The sequence below is a fragment of the Struthio camelus genome, unplaced genomic scaffold, assembly GCF_040807025.1.
Source record: "Struthio camelus isolate bStrCam1 unplaced genomic scaffold, bStrCam1.hap1 HAP1_SCAFFOLD_154, whole genome shotgun sequence".
In the NCBI taxonomy this organism is placed as follows: Eukaryota; Metazoa; Chordata; class Aves; order Struthioniformes; family Struthionidae; genus Struthio; species Struthio camelus.
In genome coordinates, this window is record NW_027182626.1 from 54,203 (window position 1) to 71,184 (window position 16,982).

The 16,982-nt window shown below is 40.5% G+C and overlaps 1 protein-coding gene across 1 annotated transcript in view; it reads right to left on the reverse strand.

The window, feature by feature from the left end:
• LOC138065021 (jouberin-like) overlaps positions 1 to 8,313 on the reverse strand; it is a gene marked incomplete at its 3' end in the record, with an annotated part of 54,848 nt that extends 46,535 nt beyond the window's left edge. Inside the window, exons 1-3 of the mRNA XM_068929252.1 lie at positions 7,227 to 8,313; positions 4,943 to 5,014; positions 3,994 to 4,109 (exon numbers count right to left, since the gene is read on the reverse strand). Of these exons, the coding sequence (XP_068785353.1) occupies positions 3,994 to 4,109; positions 4,943 to 4,952 (126 nt within the window). The remainder of the gene's footprint in view (positions 1 to 3,993; positions 4,110 to 4,942; positions 5,015 to 7,226) is intronic.
• Between the last annotated feature and the right edge of the window lie 8,669 nt (positions 8,314 to 16,982).

Here is a 16,982-nt window from a genome sequence, read left to right on the forward strand (position 1 = left end):
TTATTTGTATAGGAAAATTGTCAAATAAAAGCAGTATGACAAGCAAAATACACAAATAAAAAATATAAGCTGAAGTCTGACACTAGAGATAAAGCTTAAAAAGGTACTAACTAGAAATTTTAATGATAAATATTAAATGACAGTATCAGGAACAGAATATAAATCAGTGGAAAAAATAGGGTCTAGAATTTCATGCAAGGATGCACATCTACTACATCAGAAAAATCTAAAGCCATTCATATATCATTTCAGCCAATATGTTTATTTTTAGCACCAAATATCTAAAAGTAGTTTAAATTATCTCAAAATCAAATCGTGAAAAAATCTGTCTTGTACCTTCAACTTTTTCTCGCCTAAATAGACCAGCAACATCCCCTTTATTCATAAGTCAATATTTAAGAGGATGTGAAAGATATATAACTGGAGATACAGAGAAAGAAAACAACATTTTAGGCAACAAACTTTGTATTAACCAAATTAAAGCAAAAAGAAGAATGCTTTCTCATGCATTATCCACTTCCTTATCTGCATTTTTACTGGGAAGGCTTTAAAAGCAGAATATATGGAATGAAGGCTAGAACACACTGGCAATTATTGAGACCCAATGGTTACCAACAATCAAGATCATGCAAATTTTTTTGCCTTTCATAGATCTTTAATCCATTTCTGCTGCCCAAAACCTACATTTTTTTGAGAAAACCGAATCTGAAAAACTAATCTTTTACATTTTTGAGAATTTCTAAAATAACTCTGATACGCAAGAAACATTTCCTCAAAGAAAGTTAGCTATTGCAAAGTCTGACTTGAAATATTTACTCGCACCTATTATTTATTATGCCTATACACAAACACATACATCCACAAATATCTGACATGAATAATAGTAGTCTATACTTAATTACAACAAATTTACTCTTAGGAAAAAAAAAAGCAAAATATCTTCACAATGAAATAAAACACTACTGTAAAATGCAGTAAATTCCACTTTTTGAATCTCTGCAACTATTCAGTTAACATCAGCTCATGGAAAAAATGGACTATAAAACAGACCTGAGAAACTTCTACAATCTCAAAGCTCAGCAGGGGTGTCTTATGTCTAGGACAGAAGCTAAAACAGTATTAGTCTAAAGAAATCTACTAATTGTCCATGTTTCCCCAAAGAAAAAAATGCAAGAATTTTCAAGGCTGGAGATACTCTTATTATTGGTACCCTCATCAGACTCAAAACTCCAAGCTGTCATCTAAGGCCTTAGGAAGAAAGGGAAAGACTGGACTGAATGAGCTAGGAAGAAATAAATTTCAAATGGATAACCGATGGATAAAGTCCTGCCTCAAAAACTAAGCCTTACTTATCAAAGGGTGCCCATTCAATAGTCTAATCTGGTCAGGCTGCAATCCAGGAAAGATAAAAAAAAATATATATTTTTGGCTTTGGAAGGGATAATAGCAATTCCCCTTTCAGACTGCATCCCATTGCTTGGCTTTTGCTGGTTCTATTTCAAAATCAAAGCCATGTCTTAAGGCCTCACACCCACTGCATCTCTGGCTACTGAATAACAAACCAGATCTTTTACTTGCAACAGTTGCTGCCTATCACCATTTCTACTGTGATTCCTCCATTCTTAACTGTTGTGATTTCAAACTCCTCCTGCCTCACTGATACCAGCTTTCTCATTCCAGTCAGGTCGCTTCCTTTCTCTCCAGGCAGACTTGGCGATGGACACAGGGAGCACAGTGGGCAGGCAGTCTCCTCTCACTTCTGTAGTTTAGAATTAGAGCAACCTCCCACAGTTCCAGAACTCAGGTTTCAAGGAGCTGATGGATCATGAACAGAGAAGGTTTTGTTACTCTAATAAAAGCTAGATCCAGTAAAGAAAAGGGAAAGAAGCAGGCTGGAACATTTCCAGTAGAAACATGCTCTCAGCCATGACCTGTTCTTGACCAAACGTGGGAGACTGCTCACGGCACATGTGTGACTCAAGGACAACCACCGCTGATAGATTTCATGCATTCTCAAGGTATGTGAAATGCTACAGAGCTGAATTATATGAAGTGAACAAAACTGAAATAGAACCAGCCAGACACCACCATCTCCTCCCACACTCTGCATTTATTTCTGACAAAGAAATGATAGGTATTTGCTTAAGCTTTTACAGAAATTTCTACTGGAATGTAAGAACCAGCATAGAAAATATTAATCTCAGGTCTTACAAGTTTGCTAGACTTTAATGAAATGATCCAAATGAGAAGTGTTAGGTTTCAATACACACTGTTCCCAAGTTCTTAGTTTTTTAGTGTTTTAATTGTTAAAAATCTACAGCTTCAGCAAAACTGTAATAAAAGTTAGGCTTCTATACAGATCAACGTGGATCCTAAAACAATTCTCAATGTGTGTGTGTGAACCATTAACTTCCAACTCAGTTCACCACGGTTTTAAGTGTTTCCAGTCAACTCTGAAATACTAGTGTTTTACATTACTCTCTTCTGGAACAGAGTGGGAGCCAATTTTAAAACCAAAGTAATTTTCCAATGTTTGAGTGATATACAGTTGCATATGAACGTACAATTACTTGTTCAAGGATATTTACATCATACTTACAAAACACAGATTTAAAAACTCCTGTTTCACCAAAGAAGTAAATCTAAGCAAGGAGAAATTTATCCTTATGCTTATACATATGCCAACAAAGCGAAAGAAAAAAAAAAAACTCCTTTGACTTTTCTATACTATATTTTGGACATTATGTTGCACACTAAAAGACATACAAAATTAAAAAAAAGATATCCACGCAAATACCAACTTTGAATTGTCAAGCTCAAGACAGAATTATATTTCAGTATGACAGCTCTAAGAACTCTTTTACAACAATGCAGAATGTAGTTGCGCATAATAAACAAACGTTAATTTCTGATATTATAAAAAATTCCACTCCGGTATCTTTAACAAATATTAGAGAATAAAAGGAACGTTCACTTCCAACATCCGGTATGGATATGACCAAAAGAAAGATTGAAAACATAAATCCTAACAGCAGGAAAATAAAAAAACCCAGTAGATTTGTCTTTTAAGCAATTTTTTTTTAATCCCAAGCATGAGTCCATATTTGGGATCTATAGCATTCTCATTAAACATTTATTTTTGTGCTCAAGAAAAAGAGCGCAATATGAGCCATATCTTAGGAAACCTCTGACACTCTTTTAATCAGAGACAGGGCACAAAAAAAAAAATCACCTAGTGACAAAGTGAGATTGATATAATCATTCCTAATCTGCACGTTATACACTGCAGCCCAAATCTTTAGAACAACTCTTCACATATGTGTACTGCCTAAGTACACATGAAGTCACAATGGGACCACAAAGATTAGCACATACAAATTAACGCTGATCACTGGGACTATAATGAAAAAAAATTATGTTTCAAATGTTGTTTAATAGTGTTTGTAAATTCTTATTCTCATACTAGTAATTTTAGGAAATGTAATGAAGTTAAGGTTATCTCTAACATTAATTATTTTAAATTCTCATGAGTTGTCACTTCACAGATGTCCTGCATGTATATATCTGTATTACACAGGCATATCTCTACTGCACAGATTTATTACTTAATCTCAAAACTAAATACTATTATGGCCTGTAAGCCCATCCCTCACACTGCCAGTGAAATCCATACTGAATTTAGAAGTCCTAAAACTTTTCTGAAAAATATGAATGGAAAAAAAAGTATTGACAGAATTTTAGTAAGCGTTATGACTGCATGCGCCACTTACTCTTTACTAACATTATACTCTGAATTCAAACTCTGGCATACCTCCAAACTACTAGGCTGTATTTCTATACAATACAAACAATAAATAAAAACCACAGTGACAATAAAAGTTATGTGCACAAAGATACTTTATATTTTATTTTTGTAAATGTTTACAAAAATATATTTTCCTGAACTTTCACCATTAAGGCAACCAAACAAAACCTGGACGTGTTCACACTCACCACAATATTCTCTTGAAACTTCTTTTTCTTTGATTTCTTTCTGTTTGTTAGGCCAGCATGACTTCTGAAGATCTCTTCAAAGCGAACTTTGGTTTTTGCCTTTGCCTCACTTTCAACTGTAAAAAGAAGCTAGACTATCGTTTACCTGCTCAGTAATCACCATTGCTAAAACAGTGCCTAATGACACTTTAAAATTGCAATATATGACAGTACTTTATTAGGAGAAAATCACCAAGAAATTCAGTTGGAGCTGTTAAGATTTTCACTGACAATGTAAACTTCCTGAGGATAACTCAGCAGTAAAATTATGAAACGCACCACATAATTTCTCGTTGCAGAAGTCAGCACTCTACCGATTTTGAAGGGCATACACAACAGGATCAGTACAAGGCCCTAGGCTACCTGAAGCAGGGGACAGATTACTGCCCCCCTTGTTCACATGCAGCAGTATACTGCTGCTGGAGATAACATGCTGCTTGCAGAAGGAGTGCTGGGTTCAAACTAAGGCTGGAACCCAGAGGAGACAAGCAGCAGCTGCTCTCTGAGATGGAGCTGCAACAGACAGGAGTGCTCATGGACTCGAACTCAACAGGAGCTGAGACTCTGCCTTTCCGCGAATCATGAAACTGCCATTAGCACCATTTCAACCCTTGAAGCAGGAGGTGTTCTAGCTCCTCCCCTGAGGCATGCTCATTTGTAGCCAAAGAATTAAAAGTGTAATTTGGTACATCACTAAAAAAGGCTATTGAATCTTCAGCTATTATATGTTTACCATTAGAAGTAAATTTTTACCAAAAAAAGGCAAAAAAACCCTCGAAAATCAGCTATGAACACTGACTCAAAACTAAGTCAACGCATTACAAATTTATAGATAGAAGTAACTCCTATCATTCGCATCTAGTTCTTATTATAAAATACATATTAGAAATCAAACACAAAATAATCTTACCTGGTGGCATTTTCAGTTCTGAATTAAGAATGGCTCAACATACTACCCGTTTCTTCCTCCGAATTCATCATCCTATTTAAAGTAATTAACAACTTTAATGAACAAATTGGTCCATAGACTTGATACTACAAATTTAATGCATGCAAATTAATATCAAGGATGAGTACAGGCCTCAATTCAGGCATACAACACAAACAGCCTGAAAATAAATATTCGCCCTAGTTATGACAAGCTCTCTGCCCTACCATCTCAGCGCAGGTTTCTCCCTAATCCGATGCTTTTTATTTGTGAATAAATAAAAAACAATGCTACAACAATTTAAATGACTTTTTTTCCTGGGCAGCCAAATATCTCAGTACTATAGTCCTTCTATCTTTTAAAAAAATGCACGATTTATCTAAACAGTTATCCATAAAGCCATTTACAAAGAAGCCTTTCTATCAGATTCCTGCCCTGATAACATCATCAGGAAAGCAACATTTTAGTCAGCTGATAGCCTCCAGTGCAAAGATTCATAGCTGCCAGTAAATCTAATTTTATTGCAAATTTCTAAATATTTACATTTACATAAATCCTTTGCATTTTACATAGAGCAGATGAGCAGTTACACAAAAGTCATTTCTTTAAAGAAAAAATGTTAGGCCCTCCTGGAGGGGGAGAAAAGCTTAAAAATGCAATCCAAGTAAAGCTTAAAGGCAAATAATATTATACAGCTTTATCTTTTCATCAACAGAATTTGATATGTTTTACAAAAAACTTCAATACCAAACAATTGTTTTGTAAATAGTGGAACTAATGAAGCCTAGCTTCCTATGTGTGTATTACCTTCCCCTTAGCCTTACATGCAATAAATTATTATACCTACCTATCTCACCAATAGCCTGTTAGGCAATAGCTCCAAGTTCTCTTCATGTAATACCTTCTGTTACACCCTACTATCTAAGTACACCCAGACTAGTACATCCTAGTACATCCTACATCCATCCTAGTAAATTAAGATGTACCGGCAAATATTGCCAGTCTATGTAGTTAAATTATCCCTGGCACAGTTTTAGTCCAAGCCAGCTAGCATTCCCCCAAACAGTGCTACTTACTGCTTACAGTAGCCTAGTCTGCCAACTGGCCAAGCCAAATCAAAAAAAAAAAAAAACCCAAACAAAACAAATAAGCAAACAAACAAAACCACCCCAAAACAATAACCACTCAAAAAAGGAAAATACCTGAGGCTGGTTTGGAATTACAAAAGTACTGATTAGTCAGCTGCCAGGTTTCATTAGTTTATTTTGTGTATCAAGCAAAAGCATTTATACTAACTATCCTACAGTCTAAGCATGTTTGAAATGGGCAAGGCTGACCAGAGCTGCCTTCAGAGGAGGAAAAAAAATGTTTTGTTCCATAATACGTTTCATCATTTCACCAACAGGGTAGCAGTATTTTCCCTTACTAAAATGTATTTTGCCTGATAAAGCAAATCTTTACTGTCACAATTAAAACAGTAATAGTTAAAAGTAACACAAACGCCTAATTCTTACAAGATATGAAGAAGAAAACATGATTAAAAATGAATCTGCCTTTGAAGTTTATACTTAGGTACATAGAAAGCCCATTCTAAAGCCCATGGCTGTTAAGTGCTGCTTTTCAATTACTGAATTCACAATCAGCTGGAAAATATTTATAATTTGAAAGTGCAGAAAATGAAATATAGCTATAAAATATAGCAGAGTCTGTCACTTTAATCATTCACTGCAGATTGTAGAAACACAAAAACTGCTGTTATTATTAGCTTAGTGATTTCAACCACCTTTGAAAAAAACCAATGCTTTTTAGATTTAATACAAAGAAAAAAATATGAGGAACAATATAGAACAAAACTGCAAAGTAAGTATGGTGTATACCTATTCCAAGTATGAAAATAATTTTATAGCCAAATGATAAATAAATCACACTACAAAAAAACTACAGACAAATTAATTTTGCAGATATTTTTGCTTATCATTGAACAATTGCCTCTCCAAGGGCTTTGCCCGTCTTATTTCCACCACTATTCCTCTGCAAAACATACAACGTACCAAATTCACCGGTGAGTTCACCACTCTATATTTACCTCTATTTACTCAGCAAAAATATCTATCTTAGCAAGTCCTATGACAGCGCTGTTATTTCCAACATATTTCCAAGTTAGAATTACATAACCTTTGACATAGCGCATTAAAGCAACTTGTGTAAATATAGCCCATTAATCGACAAGGGTAAGAACAAGGGTGTTTGCTCTGTATAATCTCACCTTAAAATAGGAGAGAGTTAATCGCACAAATTCAGCAACCACAGTACCCCGATCTGAATAAATTCAGTTGTCATTGAGGTGCATCTGTTCAGTGGTATTTCTGCATGATCAACTTTCATCTTTTCTGTGTTAGCCAATATAAGACAATGTTTCCAGGAATGACAAAAAAAATCACACTTGGGAACAGTCAATTCCAGCCATCGAGAATAGCCAGAAAAACAAAATCATGGAGCCAAAGCTTCCAAGAATTTACTGGGCACCTTTCTGAAAAATCATCTAATTTGCTGTCCTCTAATATTTTGTCTTTATTTATAAATGTTTTTTTCTCCAATTCATCAAGCTATTGCTGTCTTCACAATAGCTATATTTTGTTATCTGTCATAGAGATGTTTTCTATCCCAAACACATCACAAAGCACGCATCTCAGGAAAATTTCATTAACCCCTAAAGAAAAAAAGTCAAATCTATATCGTAATGAAGGAGAACATACACAATTTGTTCAATGTTACATGGTAGTGACAAGCCCCCCTATCCGATTAAGATCGCTATGGAAACTGAATTGATAGACTATAATTGCATCCTTCAGAATTTTAATGAACTAAATCTCATATTTTTCCACTATTGCAAAAACTAAATGTAATCTTCAGTGACTAGAAACAAATGGAATCAGACTTTTAAATTAGATCAGTCATCATAGTGGGATACCTTGGGTTTTACTAGTAGGTTTCTCACTTAAATATTTATAGGTATCACTCACTTAAATATTTATAGGTATCACTTCTTCTTCAGAGCTGAGAAAGGTTTAAATCATAATTATACAGCAAAGTAACAGTAAAGAATCTGTCCCTATTTACTAATGATGGATGTGATACCAAAAAGGAGCCCATTTTTATTCATGAAAGTTATTTAAGTGGCATTGGCTGTCAGCTTTCTTAAAAGCCTTATTATTACCACATAAACACCTATGAATCAGCGTATCGAAAGTATTACTAGAGCCACTGCAGCTTTCTAGCTGTTTAGACGTACCTGCAACAAACTTGTGTCCACACTACTTTAAAAGAACATTTAAAAGCGCTGATGCTATCTATCCATTGAATTGTGCACGAGTAACATACCAGAAAACTTTAGTTTCTGAGTAGTCGTCATTTTTTCCAGAACTCTCGGGACCTTTCGTTAGTTAGAAGGTTGAATTAAAATCCGTCCCTGCCCTAACGGCAAAACTATGGATTTCAGTTTCCTATAAAGCAGTACATCTCACTTGATTACTTCGTACAGTTTTAAGTCTCTGCCTTATCACAGATTACAATTACAAAAATGAGTTCTCGGTAACAGACCACGCTTAGGTATTTATTTCCGGAACGCTGTTTCTCTTTGCCTAGAGGAATAACGGAAAACAACAGAGATATCAAGGGCCACTAGAAGCATCCAGCACCAGGGGACTAACGCATGGGACCGGGGCGCCCCCCGCCCGCCCGCGCGAGCTCCGGCAGCTGCCGCGCGCGCCAACAGCTGCGTCGCGGCGCGCGCTGTAACGGCTGCCAACCCCCAGCCCGAGCCCCCCGCCCCCGGCAGGGGGAAGGGGAGAGGGATAGGGCGACTCCGAGGGGAGGGGGCTCGGGGGAGGGAGCAGCGGCGGGGAGGCGTGCCCCAGCCTACCCGCCTCTCCAGCAGCCGCGCACCGTAAACGGGCGGCGGCAGCGCCCAGGCGGGACCGCGGCCCTACGGCGGCCTTCCCGCCCACAGCGGGGGCACGGCCCGGCGTCGCCCCGCTCCCCCCCGCCCCCGCCCGGCAGCTCCTCAGCAGCGCGAGGGCATCACTCACTTTGGCCTGTCGGCTTCACGCTCGGCTCCGTCCTGCCGTTGTACTGCCTCCCCCCGTCACTGGTTTCTCCCTCATCCCGCGAGCTCCCCCCCTCGCAGTGCCTCGCAGTTGGTTTTGCCGAAAACAACTACAAGCTGCCAAGGAAACAGCGCGCATGCGTGCAGGAGGGCGGAACGGGGAGCCCGCACGGCTTGGGTTTCACGTCGGGTCGGATTAGGTGGGGCACCCTCACGGCCCTTCTTGCCGGACAGGGGGCGTCGGCTGGACGGCAGCGGGGCGCATGCGTGGCGAGCTGCCGGAGCTCAGCGGAGCGCGCCTGCGCGGCGGGGGCAGGTGCTTCGACAGGCGTTTCGGCAGTTTGTGGGGCGCGCGGGGGGGCGGCGGTGTTCCTCGTGCGCATGCGCGAGGACGACTGGTGGGGGTGGGGCCGCCGTCGTGCGGGGCCGGGCAGCGTCCGTTTTCGCGTTTGGCGCCCCGAGGCGGCGGTGGCGGCGCGGCGCGGCGCGGCGCGGCTGGGCCTGGCCAGGAGCGCTCGGGCCGCTGCTGCCGCCCGCGCCGAGGCGCCGCCTGGAGGCGCCGCTTCCCGCGGTGTAGTGCCACTCGTCACGGCGCAGGGCGCTGCGGAGCCTCCCGGCCTCGCGGCAGTGCTCGGGCCGCCTGGCGGCAGGCGCTTCCCGCCGCCGGGTCCGCCGCAGGCTGCGGCCAGGCGGTGCCTGGCGGAGCTGGCAGGTGGCGGGGGCCGAGACAAGCCCTTCAGATAACATTCTCCGCCGCGGGAGTGCGCTGGCCCGGTTTGCACCCCGCCTTTGCTCGCTGCGCCTACGTGACTGCGTGTGGAAAATGGGAGAGAAATACTAATCATTTAAAAGCGATGTGCCTTGCACAGATCTCTTTATTAGACCAGGACAGTGTATTTTACAAAACAGAGAAAGGTCAGAAGCTTTCATTAGTTCTGCAGTTGCTCAGGCGTCCTGAGCCTGTTCGTAGCTTTGCGTTCTAATGGGTGACAGATTGATAAGCCCCTTCTTGAAAAACATAAAGTGGGAAGTTAAAACAGGAAAAAAAACCGTGGAAAGCTTTAATAACAGAGCAGTCCCGTAAAGATACCTTAAATTGTAGTTCATTTCAAAAGTCAAAACCCTTCTCTGGGCTCATACTAACAGTGAAAGTTATTTTAGAATAATAAAGTCTCTGGCTAGTAGATCTTTATTGCAATCGGGAGTTTTTCCGTGGACTGCAGAGCAAAGACATCTGCTCTTGCAAATGGCAGCACAGACGTATGTACTGAAGTTAGACAGATGCTTCAGAAACTTTTGTTTTCTCTGTGATTTAGTTGCTAATTTAAGCAATCTTTTGTTCTCTAGGTATAATTAAATACTGATGATTATCAAGACAGATTTGATCATTTCTTATTTGTAAGTGGATGTTGCAGGTTTCTTCAACGCTAGAGGGCTCACTGTTTTAGCTCCTGAAATCAATGCCAGTCTTGAATTAGCGTGACTGTATCTGTTCATAAGCCAAATCAGGCAAAATTAGTCTTCAGTTCACTTTCAGTTGACCATGTACCATTTGTATGACCTAGAGGTCAGTGAATGCTTGTGATACTGTGGTTGTGACATTCGCTGTTCTCAGGTATAACAGTTCCTAGAATTCTGTCAAGATACACCATCTGTGTCAAAAGAACATACGTCCTTCTTTGTTTGCTCCTCAAGATGCATTAATAGCAGAAGCTATTTTCTTTTTCCAGTTCTCTTCTGCCCTCCTCTTTCTCAAATGCATGCAAATGTTCAACTGGTAGGGGAATGAGGTATTAGCAGGACAACTATTGCCTCTCACGGTTCAGATAATTTCATTTTTGCTTATTACTGATATATAGGAATCCCTGTAATATGGAGCTTCTTGGTTACTAGTGACTGTCCCTATCGTTAAAATGAAAATATGGAAAACCAACCAAACTAGAACCAAATGTGGAAGTTAATCCTTTTTATATTTAAAGCTATGAGAAATTCTACCGATTCTACTGAAATTCTACTGACCACCTAATGGTCTCTGGGCTAGTCGTAAGCTAGATATCTCAGTCAGCGGCAGCCTTTATTTTGGCGTTGTGGTCCCAGGAAGTTCCAGCAAAGAATAGAAGCCTTCCATGCCACCTCTTCCATCCTACAGGTAAATTTCTACGTCTGTGGTCTAGCAGGATTCAGGAAAAAAGGAACCTAACAGTTTTTTCCAGACCTTGTATGTCCCAAACTCTGATGCAAATCCTAGCCCCAGCCTTCAATACAGAGTACGTGTCAAAATGGTCCCCCAAAAGAGAATACTGGTTGATGATTATTGTGATGTGTTTACTCTGTTCGACTAGCCGTACTTTATCTCCATGGTTTGTTTTAGGATCCAGCAGAAAAGTTACCTCTTCAAAACCTTTTTCCCTGAACCCGAACACCAATACCAATCTTAACACTTTGGTACAATCAGGAAACTCTATTATAATAGTGTCAAGAGACTTAAGAGTAGCCTCATAAGTATTTGCAAGCCAGCCATCTAAGTTTCTAACAAGCATCTAAGCATTATTAACAAGCCCTAGTCCGAACTTCAACCTTGGCTTCTAATACAGCTGCAAAAGGCTTTTAATACAGCTGTGAAACCTACTGAAACCTACTTCACCTCTGCCAGTAACTACCATTCTTGCAGTCTTGCTAATGTCCATCAATGCTCTCTTGAGTAAAAAAAAAAAAGCATTCTTATAATAATGATTTTGATTTTTCTATAGGATGTTGACTATAGTGACAGAATTGTCAAAACCTACAGGGACTGTTCTTACCCTCTGTTTGCAGTAATTAACTAATATTCTAAATAACTTAGAATTGCTCTCCATTTGCATATTATATCATGGACATCTTGCAGGTCAGGGAGAGTGTTTATTAGTTTTCCTATTTCAATAGGAAATAGCTATTTCAATAGCTTCCTCAAGGGAAGGGACAGAGCTGTGGTAAAGATGTTTGTCTCTTACTAAAGCAACACCAGCTTACTTCTTTTAGAATGTCTTACCTTCTCACTGTAGAAGGATTGAAAGGTAACTTAAAATGCATTATCAAGGGCAGCAGAACATTCTGTCCTTCAGATTTGACAGCAGGTGCTGCTTTATTGGCTGCATTTGTAGGCAGTACTGAGTATAATAATCGTTGACTTTTGCTAACACCTGTCTTACCATAGCATTGTCAAGAGAGCGCTACTTGGCCCCGTTCAAAACTGTCAAGAACCATGCTGACAATTGAACAATGGGGGCAGTTGCATATGAGACCTCAAACCTTATTTAGTTTACCGGTTATTGTGGTTTAATTGCAGCTATTAATCAGGATCTGCGATTAGAGAATATGAGAATGGGGCCTACATGGTTTCTGCTCCAAACTTCTACCATAGCTCTGTTTCTGCCACTTCTGGACTTTTAGCTTCTAAATATAGCCTAAATATAAGTGTCTGATATTATCCAAAATAACCTTTGACACCCTGCTTGGCCTCCAGCTCTGTTTTGGATGTTTGATATTCTCTTGGCTTTTCAGAAGTATATTCTAGTCAGGGGTCAAATAAAGGTTGTTGTTTTAACCCTAGTGTAGTTACTATACCTCCACAGGCTATGCTTAACTAACTTGGAACTGGGCTGCACTGCCTTTTCCAGTGCTTTATTAGAGCTTTGGCTGACACTTCTGCTGAGGCAGCTGTCCCTAGGACTGTGGCTAGTAGCCCTATGCCAAGTGTGTCAGACATGGTGTAACAACCTGTGCTGAAAACTAGACATATTCTTAAGAATCTGTTATAGGACAATGGTGAAGACAGACTCCCAAAAGCTTTCCACATACCATGTTCTACTGCAACCTTAGACCTCCCTTGCAAAGGTTCGCAGTTACCTGGTATAATGCCACACAAATGCTGTCCTTCCCCATAAACATAAGGCTACACACACTGCACATCTGCAGATATTCTAGAGCAGTCTGCCATGTGATACCAGTGCAGCACCTATCCTGGTGTCTGTCTCCAGGAGACATTTTTTATGAATCAGGATGTTTTGCCACTCACCAGTTCTCTAACGGAATCATTCCCATGTTACACAAATTAGTTTTGCTAATTTGCGAGGCATACTAAGTGAGAATTAATAAACAACAGCCCCTAAAATTTAACTCTTCAGCCAGGACTCGGCTTGCAGCAACAATAGCTGGATTCATATTTTAATGAGTTCAGTAATAAACAGTCTCAACCTCTCCAGCCAGAAACCTGAAAAAATTAAATGCTCACATAAACAAATTAGCTCAACAAAAAGTATCTTTTGAAGGGTGGGAAGAGACAGGGCATTTCAGAGGTAGACTACATAACATACAATACTTAGTTGTTCTCTCCTGGAGTGTACCTGTTACTCTTTCCTGCCTTCAGGGTAAGCGAAGGGTTGGGTGGCTAGCTCGTTCTGACTTCCAAAATGACCATCTCACTCATACTTAGTAAAACTTTAGGGTGATCTCTGCTTGTATCCCTGCTCGTAGCAAGAAGTGATCCGTACTACTGGTTACTGGTCTTGCTCCACCAGTGATGCTGGTTGCAATACTAATGCTAGTTCACTGGAGCTTTTTTTTTTTTTTTTAAAGCAAAGCTGCAAAGAGTATTTAGGTTTGCATCCCAGGGCTCCAAGCCTTACAACTGACAGTTTTCCTCATTTCATAACATTTTTCTCTCTTTCTCTCTCATCTATCTACTCTTTTCTCTTATGTTCAATTCACCTTTTTTCCACCATATATCAAAAGAGTGTTCCTTCTGGGTTACGCCTTCCGGTATTCTAGGAGAAGAAAGATTTCTACTTTATTCTTCAGGCCTCAGCCATCTGATTTGCAGTAGACCCTGAAGGAAATCTGGGGTTTGATAAAGGTTGATACTAGTTACAGGTTTGTGAATGAGAGAAATTAAAGCCCCTATTTTTCTGTGGATGGCTACGGAAGACTTTCAAGATTATGTTAAAACTGGAGCCCGAAGGGTCAAGAGACTGGTGTATAGATCTTCGGTTTATCACTGCAGCCTGAAAGGTACCTAGCAATAAATCTAACAGTCCCACCTGCCCCTGGCTTCTGCTACGCCTATTACTGATCCATAGTCCAAAAGGCTGTTATGGTTAGTTCTGAATTAGTAAACAGCTTACTGAGGATGTGGTTAAGAATAGTTCCAGTATGAGACCCAGGCTCTAGGAAGTCACAGAGTCACAGACTCACAGAATGGTTGAGGTTGGAAGAGACCTCTAGAGATCATCCAGTCCAACCCCCCTGCTCAAGCAGGGTCACCTACAGCACGTTGCCCAGGATCCTGTCCAGGCAGCTTCTGAATGTCTGCAAGGAAGGAGGCTCCACAACCTCTCCGGTTCCAGTGTTCAGTCATCCTCACAGCAAAGAAGTTTCTCCTCATGTGCAGATGGAACTTCCTGTGTTGCAGTTTGTGTCTGTTGCCTCTGCCGTGTCCTGTCACTGGGCACCACTGAGAAGAGTCTGGCCCCATCCTCTTGACACCCTCCCTTCAGATACTTACACACATTGATCAGAATTCCCCTCAGTCTTCTCTTCTCCAGGCTGAAGAGTCCCAGCTCCCTCAGCCTTTCCTCATATCAGTCCCTTCATCATCTTAGGAGCCCTTCACTGGACTCGCTCCAGTGGCTCCGTGTCTCTCTTGTATTGGGGAGCCCAGAATTGGACACAGTGCTCCAGATGTGGCTTCGCCAGGGCTCAGGAGATGGGGAGGATCACCTCCCTCCACCTCCTGGCCACACTCTTCCTAATGCAGCCCAGGATATCATTTCACCTTCTTGGCCACAAGGGCACATTGCTGGCACATGGTCAACTTGTTGTCCACCAGGACTCCCAGGTCCTTCTCTGCAGAGCTGCTTTCCAGCAGGTCAACCCCCAGCCTGGACTGATGCATGTTGCTATTCCTTTGCAAGTGTTCCCTTGGTTGAACTTCAGGAGGTTCCTCTCCGCCCAACTCTCCTGCCTGTTGAGGACCTTCTGAATGGCAGCAGAGCCCTCTGGTATATCAGCCACTCCTCCCAGGTTTGTATCCTCAGCAAACTTGCTGAGAGTGCACTCTGTCCCTTCATCCAAGTCATTGATGAATGAGTTGAACAATGCTGGACCCAGTATTGACCCCCGGGGGGCACCGCTAGCTACAGGCCTCCAACTTGACTCTGTGCCACTGATCACAACCCTCTGAGCTCTTCCATCCAGCCAGTTCTCAATCCACCTCACCCTCCACTCATCCAGCCCGCAGTTCCTGAGCTTGCTTACGAGGATGTGGTGGGAGACAGTGTCAAAAGCCTTGCTGAAGTCCAGGTAGACAACAGCTGCTGCTCTCCTGTCATCTGCCCAGCCAGTTGTCCCATTGTAGAAGGTTATCAATCAGATTCGTTAAGCATGATTTCCCCTTGGTGAATCCATGCTGACTACTCCTGAGCACCTTCTTGTCCTCCACACACTTCGAGATGGCCTCCAGGATGAGCTGTTCCATCACCTTTCCAGGGATGGAGGTGAGGAAAAAAATACAAAGAAACAGCTGAAGAAATCTCATTTTGTCTCTTCATATAAAGCTGCAGGCAACTCGCCACACGATGGCAGTGTAACAGCACATGTCTTTAAGTCTAATGTCTCTGAAGGTTTTTGGCTATTGGAGCTAGAATTTGCCTGCAAGCAGGTGCAGCATTATTGCTTTTGAACTTTTCAAAATATCATTGTTCTCCTTGAACTGTTAGTGCATCTTTGCTCAACAGTGTGCATACATTTTAATTACATAGTTTTTCTCTTATGCTGTCTAATAGCTATACACTATGCTTTGAGTAAGACTTATGATGAGAATTTGACTCTTCTGAATTATTTCCCTAGTGTCTCCTATGATTAATAGATAATTAGTCTTTTATTTGCAGACTACTTGCCACAATCTTTTCTTAGGTAAGTAATTTATTCTTTTAAATGTAATTACTGATTTGTTTCATCTGATATCTTTTCTTTCTCTTAAAGCCTTTTTTAGCAGGTCAGTTTGGAGAGTTTTGGTTCTTGGTCCTTTGGTAGGTTCTTTTTTTATCTGAACTATTCCTGTCAGCAAAATTGTCATTTTGTAATTTGGGAAATATTTCTATTGCAAATCTGCTATTGTTCTTATTTACTTCTAATCCATCTGTTGTTGAGTCTTGCTTCACTGAAGGTATCTGTAAAGTAAATGAAATAGCATGAGTTCTCCTGCCTTCATTGCAATTTTGCAAACTGTAGTTATCACAAACATTGCTGTTCTCCACGCTTTATATTTTTGTATCAAAGCCATAACAATTTTTCATCCTTTTGTTATTAGCAATGGAATAACAAAACTATGGATTTATACTGACTAAGTAGAGTCTAGGAACGCTTTATGTGGCCCAGTAGACTATGTCACTGGTGGCCAATACATACAAAGGAGCTGTTTTTTGTAGAGAGCAACTTGGGCTTGAGCATGTCTAAATACCAGTCACAGGTGAGGAATCTTGCAAAAACTTTTTAATCTGGCCAAATTCTAGGAAAGATGGAATAAGTTTTGACTGGGTTTTACTTTGCTGTGAAACAGTCTGGCACCAAAAAACGTGAGAAATCTCAACTTAGTTTTGTACTGAAATTCTGCACTCAACCAAACAGAGATTTTTTATCTACAGCAATGGGCCTGAGTAATGGTTAAGTAATGTTACCTTTATTAAGTGACGCACTGGTACACTGGTATGGTCAGATTTTGGTATCTGACCAGCAAAACTGAAAACTTTATTTTTAATTTGTCTTACTTAAATACAAATTTTTTTCAAAGTGACATACTTTTATAAAGATATTTAATTTAGAAGTCAATGTAAGTTGACATTTGAAATTTATTTCTGACTAGAATAAATTGAAAATTAAACT